Source organism: Cervus canadensis, chromosome 18, assembly GCF_019320065.1.
Source record: "Cervus canadensis isolate Bull #8, Minnesota chromosome 18, ASM1932006v1, whole genome shotgun sequence".
Lineage (NCBI taxonomy): Eukaryota > Metazoa > Chordata > Mammalia > Artiodactyla > Cervidae > Cervus > Cervus canadensis.
This window is the reverse complement of record NC_057403.1, coordinates 17,138,365-17,166,299: the sequence shown is the minus strand read 5'-3', so window position 1 is coordinate 17,166,299 and position 27,935 is coordinate 17,138,365. Positions and strand designations below refer to the sequence as shown.

The window sequence follows — 27,935 nt, the reverse complement described above, 5'->3', positions numbered from 1 at the left end:
TAGAGATGGTGGCTGTAAAGAGTGTAGAATATAGTTTTAGAATAAATGAGCCTCAAGTGAGATAGCAATCAAATACAATAAATTCATCTAGTTGGATACTTACTGGAGTAAACCAGCTGTAAAATATTATTATTTTTAAGCAATATGATATTTGAAAGGAAATGATAGTGTTAAAGACTGCTTTAAAATTCTTTATGAGTGTGCTCAGTCATGTCTGACTCTTTGTAAACCCATGGACTGTAGCCCGCCAGGCTCCTGTGTCCGTGGGATTCCCCAGGCAAGAATACTGGAATGGGTTGCCATTTCCTGCTCCAGGGGATCTTCCTGACCCTGGGATCGAACCGCATATCTTGCGTTTCCTGCATTGGCAGGCAGATTCTTTACCACTGCACCACCTGGGAAGTCCTTAAAATTCTTTAGTAACAAAATTTTAAAGTGATACATGAAGCCAGTATGGCATAATGTTGATAAGTGTTGAATTTAACCTATATGTATTTAGTACTTCATGTTACTATTCTCAATACTTATGTACTATTTTTAGAAGTTTCACTTTTTAAATTATTTCCTGCCCAGAGGAAAGTGCTAAGTACATACTTCCTGTAGTTTCACTTGTAGTTATATGGATTCCATCTCCCACATCAACTTACCTATCCCCCAGCCCTAAATAATAATGACCTCACCTTGTTTAAAAAGACTGGAAGAAAAGAAATATTCATAGCAAATATATGGTATCAAAAAGAACAATACAGGAGTAGTCAAAGGAAAGCTTGAGTTTGAACTTAAAAAATTCCAAGGAAACAGACTTTTCCCCTATTACAGTATTTTCTCCAGTTCTTTGCCCATGCAGCTCTTCTCATTTATCAGAAACAAGGAGGCAGTTTGTTTCATGGCCTGTGCTTGGAACTCCTTATGCTTGGCACCTTAGAGTAAATAGTATATGCTAGACAGCAAAGTCAGAAGTAGATGAATACAGGCATATATAGAGACAATGGAGTCAAATCAAGTCGGAGATTCCATGTTCCTTAAGGTCGATGTCCAGTGCAGCACAGAGCAAGTCTTCTGGTCATAGGCATAGCTTTCCTGCTAACATGTGTTCATTTTCTTTACATGTGAGAAGCTTCTCTTGCCACCCCACCCCCCCAAATCTATATTTCCTTTAAATCCCCACGTTCTAGTTTTCTTCTTGAAAAAAAAAAAAAATTACAAAAAAGAAAAAGGCCAAATGCTAACCGTGCTTAAATGACTCAGGTTGCGTTTAACCCAAAGAAATAGTGGAGGGAAGGCGGAATCACTACCATGCAGAGGATTCTGGGAGGTGTAGTCGGAAGCAGTTCCACCCCAGACAGGCAGGGCTGTAGCCCCATACCTCCCATACCCCTTTGGGGTTTCTGGGAACTGTAGTTCAGAAGTTTCGTGCACTCAACAATATTTCCTATTCAGGAGTGCCGGGTATTGCCCTCTCGGAGAGTCTCCGGAACCTGCGAAGTGACTCGGAAGAACTTCCGTTTCACGGGAGGTTGCGGCCATCACTCCCTTTATGCAGTGGTGACTTGAATCCCAGTAACAGCTCCGCGCTTACTCAGTCTAGGCAAGGGGCCAACAGTGGTCCTGGAAGAGAAGCGATGGTCGGTGGGTGACAAGGGTTAGAAGCATTTGCGTTTCCTTCTCGGCAGAAAATCCTAGCGTTTGCAGAGCAGTTGGTTGGGAGCGGGCTGGTATAATACATGGCTTTTTTTGATGGATGGGCTTCGCCGGTGAACCCGCCTGCAGTGCAGGAGACCCAAGAGAGACACGGGTTGGACACCTGGGTCGGGAAGATCCCCTGGAGGAGGGCATGGCAACCCACTCCAGTGTTCTTGCCTGGAAAATTCCATGGACTGAGGAGCCTGGCAGGCTACAGTTCATGCGGTTGCACAGAGTCGGACATCATTGAAGCGACTGAGCACGCACTATACTTGTGGCCACTAGCAAAATTTTAGACTTCCCTGTAGCTCAAAGGTAAAGAATCTGCCTGCAATGCAGGAGACCATGGTTCCATCCCCTGGAGAAGAGAATGGCAATCCACTGCAGTATTCTTGCCTAGAGAATCTTGCCATGGACAGAGAAGCCTGGTGGGCTACAGTTCGTGGGGTCGCAAAGAGTCAGACACGACTGACAGGGGTGGAAAAAAAAAAAAGACACGACTGAGTGATTAAAACTTTCATTTCATTTCACTTCACTTCTGGGTTCTGTATTCCCCCAGCCTCTCCTTGATTCGCAATCAGCACAGCCACTTCCTAGTGTTATAACTTTGGGCAAGTTAATCTCTGAATCAGTCGCTGGGGTATAATTATATAGTACTTACTCAATGGGATTGTGGAAGTTAAATGAAATTAATAATTTTAAAACACGTGGAATAGTAATGGCGCACAGAAAAAACTGCTCATTATGGATGCACAAAGCTCCAGTCAACAACAATCAATTCTGTATGAAGCAATTTTAATTTCCCAATGTTAAGGCAGCATACGTAAAAGACAGTCAACTGGGCTGAAAATATTGACCTGTTTGACGTATATTAACCTATTTGACATATATGCTAGAAAATGGATTAAAATCCTTAACATGAATCTTAAGATAATGAAACCCCAATAGGAATATGGATATGACTACAAAAGATATGAATAGGCAAGTTTTTAAAAGAAGCAATTGCTATAGCAAGTAAATACATGAAAAATTAGATTGATTATCCAATAAGTGAACATGTTTAATCAAGTTGCTTGACTGTACTCTGGAATCATATGAAATGTAATCCAGGTTCTAAGGGTAGTAGCTGACCTTCTGTCCTAGGAAGGCAGTGACATCGGGGTTCTGGGACGTGTAGTCCAACAGCTTTGTGTAGGTAGCCAACTGCCTCTGCAGAGGGGCATGGTGTGACCATTATCTCCTGGGGAATTCTGGGAGCATAATCAAGAATTGTGGGTACACAGAGAATTCAACCTAGTGCTCTGTGATGACCTAAAAGAGGTGGGATTCATTTTCTGTAAAATAAGGGGCATGACATTACCTACCTAGTAAAATTGTTTGGAGAGTTAAATGAGATAGTCACAAATAAAAGGTTGAAAGGTTTCTTCAGTTAAGGAATGTATAGTTTAGTTCAGTCACTCAGTCGTGTCCAACTCTTGGTGAACCCATGGACTGCAGCACTCCAGGCTCCCCTGTCCATCACCAACTTCTGGAGCTTGCTCAAACATGACCATAGAGTCAGTGATGCCATCCAATCATCTCATCCACTGTCGTCCCTTTCTCCTCCTTCCTTCAATCTTTCCCAGCATCAGGGTCTTTCTCAATGAGTCAGATCTTCGTATCAGGTGGCCAAAGTATTGAAACTTCAGCATCAGTCCTTCCAGTGAATATTCAGGACTGATTTCCTTTAGGATGGACTGGTTGGATCTCTTTGCAGTCCAAGGGACTCTCAAGAGTCTTCTCAAACACCACAGTTCAAAAGCATCAGTTCTTCAGTGCTCAGCTTTCTTTATGGTACAACTCTCACATCCATACATGGCTATTGGAAAAACCATAGCTTTGACTAGACAGACCTTTATCAGCTAAGTAATGTCTCTGCTTTTTAATATGCTGTTGAGGTTGGTCATAGCTTTTCTTCCAAGGAACAAGCATCTTTTAATATTATGGTTGTAATAACCATCTGCTGTGATTTTGGCACACAAGAAAATAGTCTCTCACTGTTTCCATTGTTTCCCCATCTATTTGCCATGAAGTGTTGAGACTGGATGCCATGATCTTAGTTTTTTGAATGTTGAGTTTTAAGCCAGCTTTTTCACTCTCCTCTTTCACTTTCATCAAGAGGCTCTTAGTTCCTCTTTGCTTTCTGCCATAAGGGTGGTGTCATCTGCATATCTGAGGTCATTGATACTTCTCCAAGCGATCTTGCTTCCAGATGTTCAGTTACCTGAAAACTTGTATGAGTCCAGGAAGAGATCAGATTTCCACCTGCAGTACTACTAGCCCTCTGATCCCTGCAGGAATCTGGGCTATTCCTTGATTCTTTCTGGATTCATTTTCTGTCTCAGAAGTGGAATTGGTATGTGTCTCCAGGATAGTGTGCATGCACAAGGGATATAGAGTTCTGATTTCTTCCTGCTTCCTTTCCTTTCTTAGCCCTAATTTGAAGAGGGCTGTAGGAAGGAGAACTGAATGATTCCAGGTCCTAGCAGCAGAAGCTCAGCCTGAGTAGGATTTAGCATCCTTCTTTTTGCCATATCATCTCTCTTCTCAGTGGAGAAGTTTATTTTAATAATTATTACACATTCTGCTACATGTTTAAATATTTGTTGAATAGAATAGGAGTGGGTAGGAGGAATACTTGGGCATAAATAATACTGATAATAGCCATTTTAAGGGCTTGATACAAATCACATTTAATTCTCACAAAAGCCCAGGGAGGTGGGTTATCTGCCCATTTAAAAAGGAGGATATTGAGACTCAGCATAATTTTCTTAGCTGAGGTCATCCAACTACTATGAACCTGAATTGGGAATAACCAAGCTATTTGCAGTCCCCAACCTCATTTTGATTTGTTTGTTGTCTAGTCTGGAAGGAATAGTTTGTAAAAGACCAAGAAAGCTATGTAAATGATTGTGTTTTCAGTAAGCTTTCTCAGGCATCTTCAGCTTTTTATTGTATTTTATTTCAAGTAATAGTAAGTTGATACTTCACTGAAATAATGGTCGAATAACTGAATAATGGAACGCTGTAGATAATTAAGAGACTATATAAAGCATCAAGAAAATACTGAATTCTTAATAATCCCAGAGACAATTACGCTCTGAAAAGGCGATGTTAATGCATTGTCTGCTGCAGAAAATACATAATTGCGCAGTAGAGCGCTCTAGGTTTGGAAACGTTTCGGCTCCAGGGAGGCGGGGTTACGAAATTCGTTCCGAGCGGGGATGCTGTGAAAATACAATCCACAAGCTCAGTATAGCAACCAGCCCTTTCGAAGGCTAGGACGTGCCTGGAAATTCTGGTTAGTGTAGTAAGGGAATACCGTCGTTGAATAACTTCCGCTCCAGGCGGTGGTTGTGTCCGTGCTCCTGTCGGGAATTCTGGGAAGCGTAGTCCGGGAGGTCTCTGTAGGCAGAGTCGCTTCCGGCTCAGGTACGCGAGGCCGCGGCCTTCGTTCCTCTCGGAAAGGTGAGCCCTACGTTTGCCGGTCCCCTCTTTCCGCGTCCACAGTGACCTTTCTTCGCTTTGTTGTGGGCCAGCAGCGACCTGGCCCTCGGCCTGCTGGAAGGAACCGCCTGCGGCGCCGCGGGGATGGTGCTCCCTTTGAATAAGCCTCCTGGAGAGCGGGACTGTCAGTGCATCCCCCCGTTTAGGGGCCCCGGCCAGGGCCCTGTGTCGCTGGGTTTCGTTTGTCTCCTGGGTTCTGTACTTTCCCAACCCATTTCCTGACCACCAGCCCGTGATGACGCTTCCTAACAGTATATTCCACGAGAATCTCAACGTCTCTGCCTGTTTCCTCTTCTTTAAAGTTGGCATTAGTGTCTACGTGTGTACGTGTGCTCAGTCGTGTCCAGCTCTTTGCGACCCCATGAACTACAGCCCGGCAGCCTCCTCTGTCCATGGAGTTCTCCAGGTGAGAATGCTGGAGTGGGTTGCCGTGACGTCCTCCAGGGGATCTTCCCGACCCTGGGATCTAACCCGCGTCTCTTGCGTCTCCTGCCTTGGCAGGCGGATTCTTTATCACTGAGCCACATGGGAAGCCGCAGTGTCAACCTAATAGGGGTAGTTTGAGAGTTAAATGAGAATGCATAGGAAAAGACTTAGAACAGAGGCTACCCTGTGGTTAAAAATCACAAGGTCTCTTGTTACTAGTATTTTTTTAATTTTCCGAGAAGTGCTTGGTTCCCTAAAGGCTTCTGTGAACCCGGGTTGGGGTCAGAGCTCTTGCTGTAGGGTTCCTGGTCCTTCTCAGATCCCTGAAGGAGTCAGGGCTGTACCCAGATTCGTAATGATTTTTAAATTTAAATTTAAATTTTTGGAGAGGGTCACTTCTGACCGTAGTCTGGGATGCGCACTGAGATTTATACGGGAATGTTGTTGTGAGTTCTGATTTCTCTCAGCTTCCTTTCTGCTTCACGCCTCGACTTCTTGAAAAAGGCTGCAGTGAGAAGGGAATGACCCTTTGGCCCCAGACAGCAGAGCCTCACCTGAGTGGGACTTAGCATCCTTCTTCCTCTTATGTCATCTCTTCACAAGGGAGAAGACATTCATGTCACTCATGGACAGATTCTTCTGCTACAAAGATGTCCTGATATTTGTTAAATAAATACTAAAAAGGGATGGGGGAGTGCTTGGGAATTGTTAATAATTACAGCCTGTACTTGCATGCTCAGTCATGCCTGTAGCCCGACAGTCTGCTCTGTCCATGGAATTTTTCAGGCAAGAATATTGGAGTGGGTTGCCATTTCCTCCTCCAGGGGATCTTCCAGACCCAAGGATCGAAACCCCGTCTCTTGTGTCTTCTGCACTGGCAGGGGGATTCTTTACCACTGAGCCACCTGGGAAGCTAATAATGACAGTATTTAAACATTATTCTCAGAGCTTTATATGAATGAATGTACTTAATCCTTGCAAGAGGGGATACTGTTATTCTCATGTTAAAGATGAGGAAACAGACACAGAGAGTATTAAGTACTTTAGTTAATTTGGCTGCACTGAATCTTAGTTGTGGCACGTGGGATTTAGGTCCCTGATCAGGGATTGAATCCTTGCCCCTGTGTTGGAAACATGGAGTCTTAGCCCCGGACTACCTGGGAAGTCCTGGGCATGAGCTGTTTATTCTAGACCACACAGGAAGAGGCTTAGTTGGGATTAGAATTTAGGTAGTTTCAAGACCCTGATGCTGGGAAAGATTGAGGGCAGGAGGAGAAGGGAGCGACAGAGTGTGAGATGGTTGGATGGCATCATCGACTCAACGGACATGAGTTTGAGCAAATCCCAGGAGATAATGAAGGACAGGGAGGTCTGGCATGCTGCAGCCCATGGGGTCACAAAGAGTCGGACATGACTGAGCAACTGAACAGCAGCAAGTTTCAATATGCTGCTCTGGTTCTTAATATGTTTAATGTCACACTGAGAAGGCATGTTTGGATTTTTGTAGGGGGCCATGAACGTTTTGAGTTTTTCATGATACTTTTTCAGTCATCTGCAGTTTATTTGTGTTTTATTTGAAATAATATTATAGCTCATATTTTGATTATAAAATAATGCTTGCATATTATAGAGAATTAAGAAAATACATGGAGTGTAAGGATATAGAGATAACAATAGTAATATTTTAATATTTTCCTGTTCTGTAGATTTATTTTTGGATTTTTACTTAAGTTTTGAAAATAGGTATGACAGATTTTATTTCCCTGTTAAATTTTTACAATGGAAATTTACAAGCAGAGCCTAATGTAATAAGAATAAAATAATGGACCCCTAGAGAACCATCACCCATATTCAACCCTTGTTATCATTTGTCAGTCTTGTATCTACACATTCTCCCACCCAATTTTTTTTTGTTGTTGTTGTTCAGTATTTTAAAGCAAGTCTCCAACACTGAGTCAGTACAATAGTGATCGATTTATGATTATAACTGCCAAAAATTGATTATGACACATTGTTTATATGCAAGACCAAGAAAGGGAGATGTTAGCAGCTACTTTAAGGTTTTTATTTTTACAGCTTGGGAAATGACATTCTTCTGAGAAAGTGAGGGGACATAAGAGCATTGCACTTTGGAGAGTGATGGTGAGGACATTTGTCTTCTGCTGTGCAGTTTGACTTACCCGTGTCTCAGGGCTCTTTGTTTCTTCTTCTTTTTTAAAAATATTTATTTATTTGGCTGCATTGGGTCTTAGTTGTGGCACTCAGGATCTTCATTGCAGCACACGGGATCTTTTGTTGTGGGGCTGGGGTTCTCTCTAGCTGTGGCACACGGGCCACAGAATGGACAGGCTCAGTAGTTGCCCCGCAGCGTGTGGGACCTTAGTCCTCCCACCAGAGATCAAATCCGGGTCGGAGTCTTAACCATTGGACCACTCTTGTACACTGAAAATTCTTCTTTTCCTGGGACCATGTGATATTTTTCTCTGTGTGCCCAGCACACAGGACAAGATTGGCAAAGATTTGGAGTTAGAGTAGCCACTCAACAGACTGTCAGCACCAAGGATTTGCAGTGCAAAATTCCTGAAATTGGAATTGGAATTAGGTGACGAAACAGAAAAGAAGTAATCCTCGGGGATACTCCTTAATCACCTTTAATATTGGCAAATTAGAGTCCACCATTTATTTCAGATTATTGAAATGTTTCTGAACAATTCTTTTCATGATATAAAACAAGCAAAATGATGATAGCAAACATTTATAGATTGTGTTTTATGACTAGGTAGTGTTTCCAGTGACTTACAGATATTACCTTATGTCTCTACAGTTACCCTCATTTTACAGATGAGAGGCAGGTTTTTTAAAAACAGTCATCATACAGTTGACTATTTTTCCCTTTCAAGGGTACAATTCTGTTAATTTTGCCACAGGTATAGATTTGTATAATCACCCCCATCATCAACTACAGAACAGTGCCATCACCCCCCCCCCAACAAAAAAAATCTATTTTTCCTTTATAATCACCCCTCGCTGTGTCTATAAGCACTGGAAACCACTATAACCCTGTAGTTTCATCTTTTTGAGAATGCCACTTAAATGAGCTTGTACCATGTGTAACCCTTTAAGGTTGGTATCTTTCACTCAGATAATGCCTTTTTTTTTTAATGGAAAATTATATTTGTTCCAGATTGAGGGTTATAACCCGGGAACAGCATCTCAGAGAGTTCTGAGAACCATTCCCAGCATAATGCCTTTTACATTCATCCAAGTTGTTGTGTGTATCAGTACTTTGTTTTTGTTGCTGGTTAATACTACGTTTATGGTTATACTAGTTTATTCACCCGTTGAAGAAAATTTGGAATGTTTTTGTGCTGTGCTTAGTTGATCAGTCATGTCCGACTCTTTGTGACCCCGTCGACTGTAGCCCGCCAGGCCTCTCTGTCCATGGAGATTCTCCAGGCAAGAATACTGCAGAGGGTTGCCATGCCCTTCTCCAGGGAATCTTCCCAACCCAGGGATCAAGCCCAGGTCTGCCGCATTGCACGCAGATTCTTTACTGTCTGAGCCACCAGGAAAGCCCAAGAATACTGGTCTGGATAGCCTGTCCCTTCTCCAGGGGAACTTCTGACCCAGGAATTGAACCGAGGTCACCTGCATTGTAGGCAGATTTTTTACCAGCTGAGCAACCCAGCTTTTGGTAGTTAGGAATAAGATGTTATAAACACCTGTGTACAAGGCTTCGTTTTGTTTTGTTTGCTTATTTCTCTAGAATTTATAACCAGGAATGGGATTGGTGGGTCATATAGAAAATGTATGTGTAACTTTGTAAGAAGCAGCCAAACTGTTCTCAGGATATCTGCTGTTTTGCGTTCCCATTAATGATGTACGGCAGTTCCAGGTTCTTCACATCCTTGTCGGCATTCTCTGTTGGTTTTTTAAAAACCTTTATTATGATAGACCTGTGTTGTTATTTTATTGTGACTAATTTACATTTCCCTAATGCCTAATAATGTACAGCAGATACATCTTTTCTTCAACTTATTTATCTTCTTCACTTTATATGTTTTGCTAAGTTTTAAATTGAGTAACTGAGTTGTATTTTCGTTACTATTGATGTTTGAGAGTTATTCATGTATTCTAAATATAAGTTCTTTGTCAGATGTCATTTGTAAATAGTTTTTCTCAGACTGGCTTGTCTTTTCATCCTCCGAACAGTGTATTTTACAGAGCAAAATTTTAATTTTGATGAAGTCTGATTTAGCAGTGTTTTATGAGTTGTGCTTTTCACGTCTAAGAACTCTGCCTAACTCGAAGTCAGGAAGAGTTTCTCTTATGTTTTCTTCTAGAGGTCATGATATGTACTCTTTCATTCCTAATATTGGTAACTTTTTTTTAATCTCTGTTTTATTCTTTGCTGTTCTTGCTAGAGTTTTTGTTACAGTAAGAAAAAAAACACGCATATTTTTGGTTTCATTGACTTGGCTATTACACATCTGTTTTCAGTTTCATTGATTTCTGCATTTACCTTTATTTTTTTCCTTTCTTTTGCTTGACTTGGGTTTATTTTGCTTCTCTTCTCTAGTATCTTAAGTGTAACCTAGAAGTTTTCTTTTAAGAAATTGAGCACATCCCAAACAGGATAAACTCAAAACTAAAGACAAAGAAACCACAAAGCATTACCCAGAGAAAAATAATGCATTATGTTTATGTTCTAGTTATCATATAAAAAATTCTTACAGACAAATCAGAACAAACTTTTTGGCTAACCCAATATATACTTTGAAAACCCTGTCAGTGTTATAATTTTTGCATCCAATGGCAAAATATATTTTATTTTTTATCTTTTTGCAAAATATATTTTAAAGGACTCAAGAGATAAGTCATCTATCATGTTTTCTCAGATATTTACTGTTCTGTGACTCTTTCCTGGTGATACAATTTTTTTTTCCCTTGTTGCCTTTGAAAGTTTTCCTTTACCAATCCTTTTAAGGCAAGTCAGTTCCCTATGAATTCTGAGTTATCTGAGAACATTTTCACGAGACTTCATCCCTAAATATTTTTCTAAACTGTTGTCTTTAGTATATAACTCTGCTTTGACAGTTCTTTTCTTTCCCTCCTTTAAAAGTATTGTGCTATTTCCTTCTGGCCTCGTGACTTCCAATGAAAAATCTGGAACCGTTTGAATCACTGTACCCCTGTAGGCAATGCATTGTTCTTCTCTGGCGTCTTTCAAGCACCATTATCACCTGGGAGCTCTATATAGAGGCAAGTCCTAGGATCCAGTTTCATACCAATTTAGTTAGAATTTGGTAGGTAGGGGTGGGACCAAGGTGCTTCCTTTTAATAGGAACCCCAGGTGATCTTTATTTAAGGTTGGAAAAGTGCTTGCTGAAAGCTTCATTCAATTTTTAACATTTATTGTTTAACCTACATACAGTAGAATTAGTGTAAATCCTGTGAGTTTTGGCCATTGCATCACACTAAAAGATTGTGCAGGAATGAAGATATTCTTTGTTTTAACTTTCGACAGCAGTGGAAATTGATAAAGTCACTTGGCATTACTTGTGACTCAAAGTTAGTTGTCACTGAAGTGAGTTTACTTTCATACACATTTCATATTGCAGTCAGTTTTGCTGGGATGCTGAAGCCACCAGCTTTTTAGGAATATTCAAAAGGTGATGTATACCTACTGATAATTACTACCTAAAATAAATATACTTAGAAACAAATGGGCTAATGTGTGGCTTTTGTATATTTCATGGTGACAATGAGGATGACACTGATAATAACTAATCTTTATTGGGTGCTTGTTATGAACTTCACTGGATTTCTAATGCTATGATGCATTAACTCATGTATTCTTCATGATAAACCTATTTTTATTTCCATTAAAAAAATATATTTTGGGCCATGTTGTGCTGCCCGTGGCATCTTAGTTCCTCAGCAAGGGATTGAACCAGCACCCTGGACAGTGAAAGCGGGGATTCCTAACCACTGGACTGCTATAGAATCCTTCCTGTTTTTATTTACATTTTACAGATAAAGAAACAGAGGCATTGAGGGGTTAATTAACTTGCAAAACTTTACTTTGCTACATACATGCTCAGTCCTGTTCGACTCTTTGCAACCCTTATGGACTGTAGCCCACCAGCCTCCTCTACGGGATTCTCCAGGCAAGAATACTGGAGTGGGTTGCCATGCCCTCCTCCGGGGGATTTTCCCAACCCAGGGACTGACACCCCTCCCACCCTGCCTCATCACCTACTTGGACAAAGCATTGCTTTTATTAGACTGGCAAACTGGGTTTTAGGAATTAATACGACTGTAGTCAGTTACTTGTTAAAAGGTATCCTGGAGCAGCAGAGTGTTAAAAGCTAAGAGAACAAGGACTTCCCTGGCAGTCCAGTGTTACATCTTCCCCTTCCAATGCAGGGAGTGCAGGTTCAGTCCCTGGTGGAGGAACTGACATCCCACATGCCTCCTAGGCCAAGAAAGCACAAAACCGAAGCAGTATTGTAACAAATTCAATAAAGACTTAAAAAAATAAAAAACCTAAGAGGGTGGAAGATGCAGGTGGGCAAACTACTGCCCATGGCTTATTTTTGTAAAGCTCCTCTCCCTCTCCAGCTGAGAATGGTTTTTACATCTAAAGGTTGTAAAAGGAACAAAAGGAACCTTATTCCATGGAGACACTGTGGCCACAAAGCCTGTGATTAGTCCCCTCCCCCTTCTTTTGAGTTCTTTTTCTTCCACAGATGACTTGGAAGTGGCTTGGGAATAGTAAAGAAGATAAATAACAGTAAATGATGGTTGAGAATGGTAAATAACCTTGAGGAAGAACCCAAGAAGTCAAACTCGTGATTTCCAGATCGTCCCATGGGTCAAGCACGGAGCCAGTGCTTCACATAGATACAATATCATCACGGGCTTCTATAGTCTTTATCATATCCACGTGGGAAGAGGGGTGTACCACTGGAATCTCCTCCGGCTTCAGGAGGAACATTCACCAGCCATTAAACTTCTCAGAAGGGTGGTCTCAAAGTCTAAATGAATGTTATTGGGTTGGTGAAAAAGTTCTTTTGGGTTCTTCCCTAATATGGTACAGAAAACCCGAATGAACCTTTTGGCCACCCGCAATAGTATCAGGGCAACAAATTATTAAGTGAAAAGCCATAATCTCTGCTGCCCAGATTTTCTTACAACCACCATTTGTAAGTACTGTTTTATATTGCAGAATAGTACCTGCTTCTCTGAAGCTACCAGATATTAATGTAAAACACTGGTATAGTTACAATAATTTTTCACTACTCACTCATGTATCCTCACAGCAATCTTACGGTATTTGTACTATTACAATCCTAGTGTTGCAGCTTGCAGAAGTAAGCCTAGAGAGGTTGATTAATTTAACCATGTTAAAAAACCTATAGCAAATCTTTAACAGTGGCAATATAGAGCAATTCCCAGGTGGTGCAGAGGTAAAGAATCTGCCTGCTAATGCAGGAGATGCAAGAGATGTGGGTTTGATCCCTGGGTTGGGAAGATCCCCTGGAGAAGGAAATGGCAACCCACTCCAGCATTCTTGCCTGGAAAATTCCACGGACAGAGGAGCCTGGTGGGCTACAGTGCACTGGGTCACCAGGAGTCAGACATGACTTAGCACACACACAAAGAATATAGAGCAAATGTGCAGCAAATCTATAGCAATTAGAGGTTTTAAAAGCTAATTGTCCCCAGAGGTACTTTTAACAAGCACCTCTCCTCCCCCACTTAACTCTGTCTCCTTTCCCATGGTCCCCAGGTTCACAGTGCATATCTGGGGAGGCTCAAGCTGTGTGAGGGCTGCAGGGTGTGGTGGTGCAGGCTGCCCCTCACTTGTGGGCAGCCTGCCGGGTCAGCCTAGGGATGGTTACACCCCAGCCCACACCCTGCCTGTGAAGGTGTATGTGGCTGCATCTGCCCAGGAGAAGGGACACCTTTTTCTGATTTGCACAGAGATGCGTTTCCCCCTCTCTCATGGCTTCGTTCTTGTTTTGTGTCTCTTCAGGTCTCTGCCTTTCCCCAGGAAAAGGACAAGAAGATGATGAAGTTCCAGGTGAGTTGGATTTTTTATTTCTGTCACTTAACAGGCTACCTTATTTTTCTCCCTTGCCAGAGTAAAGAATGACAGCAGACATTTAATACCATTTGTGTGTCATGCTCTATTGGTTCACTTTTTTAAAAAATTTTCTTTCTCAGTTTTTATATATTGCCATTTTGTTTCACAACTAATAGTGTAAAAGAGAATAGAATTTTTTAAAATGGGAAGGCCCACGTATTATTACCCTGCCTACATCACTTGTTTTTTTATGTTTATTTTTCATGTGCATTCATAACTAGACTTGCAATAATAGATACAGTTTTGAATTGTCTTTTTTTCACTTAAGATTATAGCACTCAATTTTTGTCATCTAATATTATTTCAATGAACTATTATACACTCTCCTCCTTTTTAGAAAAGTAGTCCTCATCTACAGCCTTTAACATCTTGATGATTCTCACAGTTTTACACAACAGAATCATTTTCCCTATATTTAATCTTAAAAATTAAATAAAAATAAATGTATATAAAATTCATTTATTTTTAAAATTTTAGACATATTGTAAGTCATACAGACACTGTACAGCAGAAACTATCACTTGTAAAGCAACTATACTCCAAAAAAAAGACACAGGCACTTTCCATCTGTAACTCTATTCACTGCTCTGAGAGGGACTGAATCATCTTCACCATCAACATGAAAATAAGAGGTTCATGTAAGTTCAGGTCCTGTTCAGGTTTCTACAGTAGGCACGTGTCTGGTCAATTCCCAAGTCTTTCTGGACCAAGAGTATCAAGCATTCTATTGGGTTGGAAAGAGACACAGAACAAAAACAAAAAAAAACAAACCAAACCAGAGTTCTCACTCAGAGACCAAGACTTGAAGTTGTGATGTTTGACGCTCCAGCCGGAACAAATGCACTGTTGAGCAGGCCTTCATATAGAAATTTTAAATTTCCCTATAGCAAAAAAATTAAAAGACAGATAACAAGGTAGGAAGAAAAGTCTTTATATCATATATGGAAGAAAAGGCCTTGCTGTCCCCAGGTGAATGAATGTTATTACAAAACAAGAAACAGAGATGACCAGCAAACATATGAAAAGAGAGTAATCTTCATTACTTATCAATTTTGTGAAAGTTTTTTGAGATAACTAATTTTGGCTTCTCAAATTGACTTCTGGGATTATCAAAGTTTTTTTGATTTTGCTTTTAAGTATTCATGTCCATTGTTGGCCAAGGTATGGAGGCTTAGGAATTTATACTTTCTTGGAAGCAGAATAAACTAAGAAAAATCTTTTTGGAGGAAACACCTGCCATTATGGTCTCAAAACTTTAAAGTTTGTTATTCTTCAACATTACCTTTTCTAGTTTTTGTAATTTATCTTCAGGAGATAACCAGCAGAGTTCTAGGGACTAAGGTCTATATGGAAACAATCTTGCAACATTGTTAATAATATATACTCTAAAACGAAGTAAGCATGCATTATTTGTATCAGTTCACTATATTCTCAACCATCAGTTCCTTGAATTACTGTGTAGCGTGAAGTGGAATGTCAGCAATGATAATGGTAATAGTAGTCACAATAATAGTTAGCATTTATTAGATACTTGGGCTCCCCAGGTGACTCTAGCGGTAAGGAACCCATCCGCCTGCTAACGTAGGAGATGTAAAGAGACAGGGTTTCGATCCCTGGCTTGGGAAGATCTGGAGGTCATGGCAACCCACTCCAGTACTCTGGCCTGGAGACAGAAAAGCCTAGTGGGCTACAGTCCATAGTGTCACAAAGAGCTGGACACAGCTGAACCAACTTAGCATGCACACACTGGGTACATACTATGTACCAGGCACTGTTCCTAAGTGTTTTACCTATAGTGACTCATTTTATTATCACCAGTACCCTAAGGTACAGTTACCAGCCTGCAAATGAAGAGAGGATGAGGACTGGGTCCAGGGCACCACAGCAGAGTGAGGCCCCAGAGCTGTGTCCATAAGTGCTGCACATCTGGATGGGGGCACAGAGGAGGGGCTCCATACTTGAATAGGAAGGGTGACTCATGCCCTATAAGTCTGGCACATCAAATAAGCGGTATATGTGTATAAAAAGAGGGAAAACAGACTCCTTCACACACTGTTGGAACTAAAGCTTTTCTAGCAGCCCACGCAATGCAGCAGAGCTCCAGGGACTTACTACAGGGGCACTAACAAAGGGCAGCCGTTTAAAGTGCAAGGATTGCTTTTCCTGCAGCCTTTCTGGTGGATGGAATCAGCCGTGTGAAAGGCAAACAGAAGGCAGCTGCTGAAATTGACTCGGTCCTTGGGAATCCGGAACCACCCCCAATCCTTGACACTTTCTCAGGGCTGCCCCTCTTCCATAAACATTGTGTGTGTGTGTGTGGCGTTATAGGAGCCAGTGTCCTTCAAGGACGTGGCCGTGGTCTTCACCGAGGAGGAGCTGGGGCTGCTGGACTTGGCTCAGAGGAAGCTGTACCAGGAAGTGATGCTGGAGAACTTCCGGAACCTGCTGTCAGTGGGTGAGCACAGCGCCTCGGGGACTCAGTATCAGCCTCCTGGGAGACCTTTGTGGGCAGTCATTTGAAGCTCTGGAACTCCTAAAATCGTCCACTCAGCTTAGGTAGCTACAAGTCCTAGTATTCCCAGAGACAGAGACAGTGAGTTTCTGTCCAGGAAAAGAATATGTCCCTTGAACTATTAATATGAATGGGGAGCTTGTGGTCCTGCCCCATGAAGTCGAGTTGCTGCAGCTTTTCAGATTTTCATGGTGCCAGTAACTGTAGCTATGGTTTTTCAGAGGTATTTTGGTTTTTCTGCTTTAGTGACATATCTGTCTTCAAACATACAGAAAATTTACAAAAGTATAGAACAAGAATACCCCTATCGCTTTTACCTATGGCTCAGTGGTAAAGTATCTGCCTATAATGCAGGAGACACAGGTGGTTAAGTTCGATCCCTGAGTTGGGAAGATCCCCTGGAGGAGGAAATGGCAACCCACTCCTGTATTCTTGCCTGAAAAATCCCATGGACAGAGGAGCTACAGTCCATGTATCACAAAGAGTCATACATGACTGAGTGCAGCACACACACCTAGAGTAATATTTCACCCCATTTACTTTATCATTTATATGAATGCTCTTTTCTTTCTCATCTGCATAATTTTTCTCTGAACCATTTGAGGGTAATTTACACATGACATGGCCCTAATATCCCTAAATGCTTTTGTGTGCAGGCCAAGTTCAAGATCCCCAGGACTACACTCTGACACCAGTGGCAAGCTGGGGGTGCCCAGAGCCCAAATAATTTGCTAGAGGACTCTGAGGACTCACTAAAAGCTGTTATACTCAAGGCTACACTGTTATATGGAAAGCTTACAGAATAGGCCTTGGATGCTAGGAATTGTCCTTGCCACTGTGGTATCTTTGTTTCCTGGTCTCAGGGCTTAGAGCTAGGATTAGGGGTGTGTCTGGATGTGTACACCTATATTCATATACCTACGTGTATATATATAAATATCTATACATATGAATATTTATTCAGTTTCATTCAAAGTAAGAGGGGTGCTAATTCAAATTACACTGAAACACCATTTTTCATTCATGAGGTTCGCAAAAATTCAAAAACTTTTTTTTTTGGCTGTCTCATGAAGGTTATGGGATCTTCATTCCCCAACCAGGGATTGAACCCAGGCCCCAAGCACCAAGTCTTAACCACTGGACCGCTAGGGAAGTCCCCCAGAATTCAGAAACTTAACACTATTTTTGAGGGGGCAAAGTTGTGGGGAGTAAAGCACTTTCATGTTTTGACAGTGGGAATGCAACACGATACCTCCCCTATGGAGAGAATTTGACAGTGCCTAACAGAACTATGGATTTACCTGTTCTCAGCAACTCACTTGTAGGAATTTTCCCTGAAGATAACCAAGTACAAAAGAGCATTAATAGTATACCTGTTTGTGTAAGGGGAAAAAAGGGAAAATAAGTAAATATATGTAAGCAACACAAGGATTAATCAGGAAATCATGAATTTAGTTTTTTGTCAATGGTGAGTTGTGATAGTGTAGAAGGGATGTTTGAGAGAGTCACTCTTGTCTGAGTAATACCTTTTTGTCTAGTTTGGACTTTTGAAAATATGTTAGGGGACTTCCCTGGTGGTCCAGTGGTTAAGACTCCACCTTCCAATGCAAAAAGTGCAGGTTCAATCCCTGGTTGGGGAATTAAGATCCCACATGCCTTGCAGTCAAAAAAACAAAACATAAAACAGAAGCAATACTGTAACAAATTCAATAGACTTTTAAAAAATGATCCACAGCAAAAAAGTCTTTTAAGAAAATATTTAGTTCAGCGCATTCTAAAAAATAAATAAGAATGTGGAGGGATGGTCATCGAAAAGAAAAATGAATTGTGTTTGAAAGGAATACCTTAACCACAGTGAACAGAGAAAGGATTCATGGAAGTAGCTAAAGAATACAGTCTATAACTCTATATACCTTTTGTTTTAGGTCTAGTGGGAGGAGGATGCGAGAATGAATTGCAATCCTCAACACTTCTTAGTGGATTTGTTTATTGCAGTGAACGGAATAAGCAACTCTGAGACTATTTTATATGTACTGCAGGTGCCAAGGCAATTCACTGGAGAAAGTATTGTTTCAACAGATGGTGCTGAAACACTTAGGACTTCCGTATGCATATATTTGCATGCCTCACACCTACAAAATGAAAGATTAACTCAAAGTGGATGAAGGGCCTAATGTAAAATGTAGAAGTGTGAAACTTGTAGATGGAAACACAGGAGAAAATTTTCATGACATTAGGTTAGGCAAAGATTTCTTAGATATGACACCAAAAACATAATTCAGAAGATAAAAAACCCCCCAAAACAAAAATATGATTCAGGAGGGGAAAAAAACAAAAAACCACAAGCTAGACTTAGTCAAAATTGAATACTTTTGCTCTTCTCTCCTTTTTTACAGGAAATCAGCCCTTCAAACCAGAGCTTATATTCCAGCTGGAGAGAGAAGAGCTTTTGATGATGGAGACCCAGAGAGGTGGGTGTTCAGGTGAGAACCATCCCGCAGTCACCCAGCAGCCAGAGGACCCCTCCCAGGACACGAGTCAGCAGGTGTCAGGCCCTGAGGTGTCGGTACCCTCACTGCTCTAGCTTCCCCTATTCTAGCTCATTCCTTCTGTCCCAGCTGCACTGGCCCAGTTGCTGCCCATCAGACCTGCCTCAGTGGTGCTTCTGCTTCAGGTTACTTGGCTTGCTTTGCTCTGTGCCTAGAATGAGTGAGTCGGTTAATACATGCCTGGTCTTCACTGTCTTCAGTGCTCCCTGAGGCAGCTAACAGGTGTAGAGTAAACCATGTGATTGATGCTCCAGAGTGTCCTTTGTCATCGGATGAACGCCTGTCCTGATTCTGTTTAGGTGTCCTTTAGTATTCATGGATAGGTACTCATTATTCCTAAGAGGTTAAGAATAGCCAGGCAACTAAAAGAAATATCAGAAATGATCAGTGCTGAAGGATAATCTGCCCTCCCATGCAGCCATTTCAGATGAGACACTCTTGCATTAACTTCCTCATTCAAATGCCCAGTTCTTTATCTTCTCATTCTGTTCTTACTTCTTACTCTCGCATCCTCTAACATGTAACAGTCTCTTGACCTAGCTGCAGTTTTCTTTTTTTTTTTTTTTAATTTTATTCAATTTATTTAAATTAAAAAAAAATCGGTTCACCTATTTCTCCCATCCCCAAACTGCTGCCTCTCGCAACCAACCATCTGTTTTCTGTTATCTGTGAGCTTGGTTGGTGTGTTTGTATGTTGGGGAGTGGTTTTAGATTCCACATATAATAGAGATCAAGCAGGATTTGTCTTTAAATACCTCCAAGGTCTACCTGTATTGTTGCAAATGGCAAGGTTTCATTTTTATTTATGGTTGAATTTTCTTTATCCATTTATCCATCAGTGGACACTAAGATTGTTCCCTTATCTTGACTGTTGTAAATAATTCTGCAATGTACATGTACAATGTACATTTGTTGTTGTTTAGTCATGTCTGATTCTTTGCAGCCCTATGGGCTGTATTTTTTTAAGTTAGTGTTTTCTTTTTCTTCAGATGAATACCTAGAAGTAGAATTGCTGAATCATATGATAATTCTATTTTTAATTTTTTGAGGAACCTCTATAACGACTTCCATAGTGGCTGCACTGACTTATATTCCCACCGGCAGTGTACAAGGGTTCCCAAAACCCTTTTCTCTACATCCTTGCCAGCATTTGTCATCTCTTGTCTTAGAGCCATGGTCCATAGGGTCGCAAAGAGTCAGACACGACTGAAGTGGCTGAGTACACACCCACATAGTTTTGATAATAGCCATTCTAACAGATGGGAGTTGATAGCTCACTGTAATTTTGATTTGTATTTCCCTGGCGATTAATGTTGTTGAGCATCTTTTTATGAACCTGTTGGCCATCTGTGTGTCTTCTTCGGGAAAATGACTATTCAGGTCTTCTGCCCACTTTTTTTTAATTGAATAGTTTGTTTTTTTGCTATTGAATTGTATGAGTTCTCTATGTAGTTTGGATATTAAGCCCTTATCAAATGTATGATTTACAAATATTTTCTCCCATTCAGTAAGTTTGCCTTTTCATTTTGCTGTTGGTTTCCTTTGCTGTGCAGAAGCTTCTTAGTTTGATGTAGTCCCACTTGTTTATTTTTGCTTTTGTTGCTTCTGATCATATGATTTTTATCCTTCATTTTGTTAATATTGGGTGTCATGTGTAGTGATTTGAAGATGTTGAACCATCCTTGCATCCCTAGAATGAGTCCCATGTGGTTGTCGTGTACAATCTTTTAATGTGCTGTTGAATTCAGAATATTTTGTTGAGGATTTTTGCATCATGTCCACTGGGGGTACTGGCCTATAATTTTCTTTTTGAAGTAGAACTTCCAAGCTGGACATTTATGTGAGTCCAAACATTTTTAGTAATGTTTCTTGAGTCCTCAGACTCTGGTGTCAAAAGCCACGGTCACAGTTATGCAGCTGGGAATGCTCCTGGGTGGAAATGAGAGTCAACTGAAAATTTCAAAACAAATTACTTCACTTCTATGATTTTTCTGTTCTTGTTTCAGTTCAGGTTCAAGGTCCTACAGGCAACATACTCTTTAGAGAAAGTGTCAGCAAACTTTTCCTCTGAAGGGCCAGATGGTAAATATTTTAGGTTTTGCTGACCATATTTGATCTCTGTCAGAGAGACCAAATGTTTCTTCTTACACCAGTTTAAAAAATGTAAAATCTATTCTTGTTCCTAGGCTATACAAAAACAGAGCTAGGGCCATAGTGTGCTAGTCCCCCTGCCTGATAGTATCAGTGGGAATGTAATGTCATATTTTGAAGTACCTTTTTAATTAGTATTTCCATATATTAACATGTTTATACCTTATATTCATGCAAAATTTTGAAAATATATGTTCTTATTTTTAAAGTACTAATTTTTCACCTTCATGGTACCTTGGGGAAATCCCTCCCAATCTGAGATTATAACTCTTTTTTTTTTTTTTCAAGAAATCGTTGCAAAAAAAAAAAATCATTGCTACATAATCCAATATGTGGCTGTAACTTGCAGCATTTAGCTATATATATATACATATACTCTTTTTTTTGAACTGTCCTGGGTCTTAGTTGCAGCATGTGGGATCTAGTTCCCTCACCAGGGATGGAACCCAGGCCCCCTGCATTGGGAGCATGGAGTCGTAGCCACTGGACCACCAGGGAACTCCATTTCATCTTTAGGTGACAGAATGTTAGTGTAATAACTGTACCTTGCTTCTGAGAAACCAAAGACGTCACTAAGCATTCTTGTTTTTAAGTACTGAGATGAGTACTCGTGGATGTGCGGTAGGCCCTGTAGCCAACGCATTGCCCCAGAGCCTGCTGCCACACAGTCGTCAGGGTCGCCCTTTATTTTTTTCCTTTTTTTAGAAGTTGGGGATAGGGTGGGGCTAAGAGTAAGATTTTGTGTGAGAAAAACTACACCATTCCAAAGGTTATTTTCAAAATTAAAAAGACACAGTCCACAAGACTCTCGTGACCTTTGCTTTCTCTCTGGCAAGTGATAACTGAGTGTACCCCTGCCTCTCATACAGCCTTTCAGCTGTGCAGTAAAATTGCCATCACCAGCTTCTTTCCCATAAAAAGTAACTTACACATGCATGCCCTTTCAGTTCTGTGACTGAATGACTCAAGCTGTGATCTATTCGTCATATGCTTATTGAGCAGCCACTTTTCACTAGGAGTGCAATAGGCAGTGAGGGTGAGACAGTTCACACAGCAAAGTGCCCTTCCCTGTGTGCAATACACTCCAGTGTTTAGAGACAGGAACGCACAAGCAGCTAAGGAAGAATTATTGCATTTGAAGGTAATATTCACATTATGAGAAAAAATCCCCTTTACTGTCTTTTTCCCCTCACTTTGGATACTGAAAGAGAATTAATGTTTTGCCAAGTATTAGGAGAGTGCGTGTTATTGCTTCAGCCCTGTTGGACCCCTTGTTCTCTGGGAATAAGTATACTTCTCGCTAGGATGTGAATGATACGCTGCCTGCTGATAACCTGAGGTTTAGTAACTAACAGACAAGCCACTTCCACCCAAACATGCCCATCTTCAACTCTTCCAGTGCCTCAGATTCCGTAAACATTAAAGTGCTTTTCCAGCAAAATGACAAAGTCAGTGTTCATTGAGTTTTGCTTCTTAAGTTGCCTCAAAGGACCACGAAACTTGCCTGTGCAATTCTTTTTTGAATTAGATTGATTTACTTTTAATTGAAGGATACTTGCTTTACAGTGTTGTGTTGGTTTCTGCCAAACATAAACATGAATCAGCCATAGGTATACATATGTTCCTTCCCTCTTGACCCTCCCTCCTACCTCCCTTCCCATCCCACCCCTCTAGGTTGTTACAGAGCCCTGGTTTGAGTTTCTTGAGTCATAGAGCAAATTCCCATCTTACCTGTACAATTCTGTCACAGTGTTTCACATTTCACCTGCCCCATGGCCCTTGCTAATCGCAAAATATATTTTAAAAGGAGTTAAAACTGATGATGGCTTACAGTGACATAGGAGAACTTATTATTCTCATGAAAATGAACTCATTAGAGTTAGGCCATACAAGACCTCAAGAATCGATTAAAGGTCTCTGTTTACCTTCATCCGCATAGCATTTAACACATGATCTTCTTAAAAACAAACAAACAAAAAAAACCATTACCATGTCCAAGTGGCAGAGAAAAACAATAAATTACTATCAGGGCAAAACAGATTTGTCCACTTGAAACTAAATTCTTTCCAGTTTGAGACTACCCCCTTCTGTTTTTTCCTTGGAATCTCCAGGCAGCCCATGATAATGTGTGCATGGTTTAACTAGGCCTTTTGACCCTCCATCAAAAACCATCTTTGATGTCCAGGTTGCATTGCATAGCCCTGATTTTGAGGCATATGCGTAGCCCAGATTCTGTGGATCCTACTTCTATTCCTGGTGTAGTCAAAGGAAAAGGATATTCTAAGTATTGTCAGAGGTAGTAACAAACTTTCCTCCAGTTTATTGAAGTTTCATGTCATGATCTAAGTGCAGAATCTTGAAATCTCTGAATAAAAGCATTCATTGCACATGTGTCTAAAATCTCCTTATTCTTATAGGAACCAAGAGTCCACATAATATGGAAAGTATTCAAGAAGTGGGATTAAGCTGTTTTTCCCCCAAAGAGTTTTCCACCTGGCAGTCCTGGCAACAAGGTGCAGGCAAGTTAACTGGGTGTCAAGATTCCATGAGAAACTTCCAAGAGAATATTTCTCTGTTGCAAAAACAAGGTGATTCCCCCTGCCAGGTTTGGGCAGGAATACCAATTCAGATTTCTGAAGATGAGAACTATGTCTTGACTCACACAGGAGACGGTTCCATTGACATAAAAAGTCAAGAATTTCCCTCTTGGCGAGCCCACCATTCTTGGAGGAAAATGTACCTTACAGAGTCACGTAATTATCAGTGTCAATGTCAGCAAGTTTCCATGGAAAATGGTTTCTGTAAATCTGACAGCATCAGTTGGATCTCACATCACAGTGACATTCTGGGTGTACACAGAACAGAAAAAAACTCTAGCTGCCATGACTGTGGAGAAGATGTCATGAAGGTTTCATTGCTTAATCATATTCAAACAGGGCAAAAGTCCTATCCTGGTAATGAGTACAGAAAAGCCTTCAGCGATGAGTCCAGCTCTGAAGTTCATCAGCAATTAGACTTAGAAGGAAAGCCCCGTAGATACAGTCTGTGTGAAAAGGACTGTAGTTACAGGTCAGTTCTTCATATTCATCAGAGTGTTTGTAGAGGAGATCATTGTGTTTTTGAGAATTTACATCTGCAGTCCCATCAGAAAGGACACATACAAGAGAAGCCGTTTAAATGTGAATATGGTGAGAGCCTCAATCAGTGCTCCTTTCATAACACATATGAACTTATACCCAGAGGAGAGACATCTGATAGAGGCAGCATGTATGAGAAAGGCTTCAGTCATAGCTTAAACCTTAGTAGTATTGTTAGGATCTACATCGAGGAGGAATCCCATGAATCTGAGAAGAATGGGAATGTCTTTAATGAGAATTCTTGTCTTCAAGCCCATCAGAAAATCCACACTGAAGAGAAACGATACACAGATGTTGAGTGTGAGAAGCGTTTCATTTGTAACTCAGATCTGAACATTCAGCACAGAGTTCACATGGAAGAGATTCCCTATAATTCTGAGGCCAATGGCTTCAGTCTGGGCTCACATTTTCAAGACCTTCAGATAGTCCACACTAGAGAACAACCCTGTAAACATTACACATGTGGTAACAGCTTCAGCCAAAGTTCGTATCTTCAAGGCCGTCAGAAAATTCACATTGGAGAAAAACCTTTCAAAGCATGTGGGAATGGCTTCAACTGGAATTCAAAACTTAAAGATCACCAGAGAGTCCATACTGGCGAGAAGCCGTACAAATGCAGTGCATGTGGTAAAGGCTTCAGTCACAGATCCGTTCTAAATGTTCACCAGAGAGTCCACACAGGAGAGAAGCCTTATAAGTGTGAGGCGTGTGACAAGGGTTTCAGTCGGAGTTCATACCTTCAAGCCCATCAGAGAGTCCACACGGGAGAAAAACCATACAAATGTGAGGCCTGTGGGAAGGGCTTCAGTCGTAATTCATATCTTCAAGGGCATCAGAGAGTCCACACTGGCGAGAAACCATACAAGTGCGAGGAGTGTGGGAAGGGCTTCAGTCGGAGTTCACACCTTCAAGGCCACCAAAGGGTCCACACGGGAGAAAAACCATTCAAGTGTGAGGAGTGTGGGAAGGGCTTCAGTTGGAGCTTTAATCTTCAAATTCATCAGAGGGTTCACACAGGAGAGAAACCCTATAAATGTGGAGAATGTGAGAAGGGTTTCAGCAAGGCCTCAACTCTTCTGGCCCATCAGAGAGTCCACACAGGAGAGAAACCCTACCAGTGTGATGAGTGTGGTAAGAGCTTCAGTCAGAGGTCTTACCTTCAGAGCCATCAGAGTGTCCACACCGGAGAGAGACCATACATCTGTGAGGTTTGTGGGAAGGGCTTCAGTCAGAGAGCATATCTTCAAGGCCACCAGAGAGTCCACACCAGAGTGAAGCCGTATAAATGTGAGATGTGTGGGAAGGGCTTTAGTCAGAGCTCACGCCTTGAAGCACATCGGAGGGTCCACACTGGAGGGAAACCCTACAAATGTGCAATGTGCACGAAGGGTTTCAGTGAGAGTTCCCGCCTCCAAGCCCATCAGAGGGTCCACACAGAAGGGAGGCCCTATAAATGTGAACAGTGCGGCAAGGGCTTCAGTGGGTTTTCAAGTCTTCAAGCCCATCACAGAGTCCACACTGGGGAAAAACCATACAAATGTGAAGTGTGTGGAAAGGGCTTCAGTCAGAGATCAAACCTCCAGGCTCATCAGAGAGTCCACACAGGAGAGAAACCCTACAAATGTGACGCTTGCGGTAAGGGTTTCCGTTGGAGTTCAGGGCTCCTGATTCATCAAAGAGTCCACAGTGGTGATAAATTCTATACAAATGAAGAATATAGTAAGGGTTACCCTTCATCAGAGAATCCGTACAGAAGCGAAGTTCTGTAATGTGGTGTTCCATTTTGTTCTGAAGTCCTCAAACAAGAGCTGAAATTTTCCACTCACTCGAGTTCTCATAGTAGAAAAAGAATTTCTTTCATGAAAATGTAATGTTTCTGCTCAACATCAACATTCACAGTAGTCAGGACACCACACAGCAGAGACTTATCTAATGAGCAGGGTTCCATATGGGATTTCATGGGACCTTGAATATCAATCACTGCAAGTGACTTTAATCAGCTGTTGTACTAGGGCTTAGAAAAGACATGAGTATGGTCAGGATTTTAATGAAAATATTAATACAACGATGAGCATGCCTAAATTCATGTCCACTGGAATGTAAGCTTATTAAGAGAAGGGGTTTCATACATTGCTGAGTCTCCAACTCAGTGAAGGTGCTCAGTACTTTTTTGCTAAATGACTAAAAGTATGTAAATGTGTCATGTTTGAAATTTTTATTGAGCTGATTTTCCCCAGAAAATAATTTAAAATGTATTTGGAGGAGGAATCCTGCAAGTCACCTTAATGTAAGCAAATAAGTAAACATAAACATTATTTGAAATGTAGAACATGGGCAGTGTCGCAGTTTTAAATGACATGAATTTGGTTTAACCCCCCTGGGATTGGTCGTCCCCATTTGCCCCTCATCAGCAGGGATGGGCTGACTTTCTTAGCATTGGGCCTCTTTCTCTACAATGTACTGTCTGGTTAAGTTTAGCTCCGTGTGTGTGTACGTGTGTATACCTATGTGCACTTTAAAAGGACAATACAAACTGATGAAACAGTGTTTCTGGTTAACTTGGCAAAAATGGAATGCTGCATTTTACATAACTGAATTTTTACTCCTGCGTTCCTGTGTGTTAAGACAGTTTTACTATAATATTTGGAAAGTGTTGGAAATGGTTACTAACAGTAAACACTTTCTTAATAAATGTTGAAGTTACAATATTTGGTTTTCTAGCTTCCATATTTCCATTAAAATCCTTTTGATCTGACTGATTTCTATATAGTCTTTGTCCAATTCAGGCCGGTTTAGCAGGATCTGTGACAAGTTTGGAGGACTTTAATTTTGTCAAACTTTATATCAGCATACTTTTCCCACTCATACAAAGAAAGGAAAAAAAAATTGAAGTATGGTTGGTTTACAGTGTTGTGTTAATTACTACTGTACAGCAAAGTAAATCAATTAAAAATTTCTTTTAAAAAATTCTTTCCCATTGTGGTTTATCGTAGGATATTGAATATAGTTCTCTGTGCTATCCAGTAGGACCTTGTTGCTTATCCATTTTATGTGTAAAAGCTTATATCTGCTAACCCAACCTCCTATTCCATCCCTCCCCCAACCTCTTGGCAACCACCAGTCTGTTCTCTGTGCCCATGATTCTGTTTCTGTTTCATAGATATGTTCATTTGTGTCATATTTTAGATTCCACATGTAAGTGATATCATACGGTATTCGTTTCATTTAGTGTGAAAATAATTTCTAGTTGCATCCGTGTTGTTGCAAATGGCATTATTCCATTCTTTTCTATGGCTGAGTAATATTCCACTGTATGTATGTGTCACGTCATCTTTATTCATTCATCTGTCGATGGACATTTAGGCTGTTTTCCATTTCTTAGTTGTTGTGAATAGCACTGCTATGAACATAGGAGTGCATGTATCTCTTTGAATTATGGTTTTGTCCAGATGTCTGGCCAGGAGTGGGATTGGTGGATCATATGGTAATTTTATTTTTAGTAAGGAAAGGAAAAATATTGAATTTTTCTAGACATTTTTTCAAATGTTTTATTAGGATAAGATTTCCTTTTATTTGCTAATCTATATCTTCAAGAACAATGCATTTTATTGGAGGAAGTGAAAAATACAAATTTGTCACAGTCGTACAATATGTATCAAAATGTAAAGTGTACATTTTTGTTGCTCAGTTGCTAAGTCATGTCCAACTCTCTGCGACCCCATAGACTGCAGCACGCCAGGCGCCTCTTTCCTCCACTGTCTCCCAGAGTTTGTTCAGAT

General features: G+C 40.9%; 1 protein-coding gene across 4 annotated transcripts; it reads left to right on the top strand.

The window, feature by feature from the left end:
* The first annotated feature begins 5,144 nt into the window (after positions 1 to 5,144).
* On the top strand, positions 5,145 to 27,123 carry ZNF112 (zinc finger protein 112). Of its 4 annotated transcripts, XM_043435258.1 has the most exons (6): positions 5,147 to 5,190; positions 5,532 to 5,635; positions 13,697 to 13,744; positions 16,136 to 16,262; positions 18,716 to 18,802; positions 23,437 to 27,123. In XM_043435258.1, exons 2-6 carry the CDS (start codon positions 5,591 to 5,593, stop codon positions 25,923 to 25,925), a joined length of 2,796 nt encoding a protein of 931 aa, XP_043291193.1. In that variant the 5' UTR covers positions 5,147 to 5,190; positions 5,532 to 5,590; the 3' UTR covers positions 25,926 to 27,123. The 4 variants fall into 4 exon arrangements, with proteins under 4 accessions (XP_043291192.1, XP_043291191.1, XP_043291193.1 ...); XM_043435257.1 differs by having other exon boundaries at positions 5,145 to 5,635; positions 18,716 to 18,790; XM_043435256.1 differs by having other exon boundaries at positions 5,145 to 5,635.
* The last annotated feature ends 812 nt before the right edge of the window (positions 27,124 to 27,935 follow it).

Excerpts from the sequence above, each read along its gene's own strand:
- ZNF112 (XM_043435256.1), top strand. The coding sequence starts at position 5,465 with ATGACGCTTCCTAACAGTATATTCCACGAGAATCTCAACGTCTCTGCC. Across the intron at positions 5,636-13,696 it reads CTGTCCATGGAGTTCTCCAG|GTCTCTGCCTTTCCCCAGGA; the intron begins GTGAGAATGCTG and ends GTGTCTCTTCAG. Across the intron at positions 16,263-18,715 it reads CCGGAACCTGCTGTCAGTGG|GAAATCAGCCCTTCAAACCA; the intron begins GTGAGCACAGCG and ends CCTTTTTTACAG.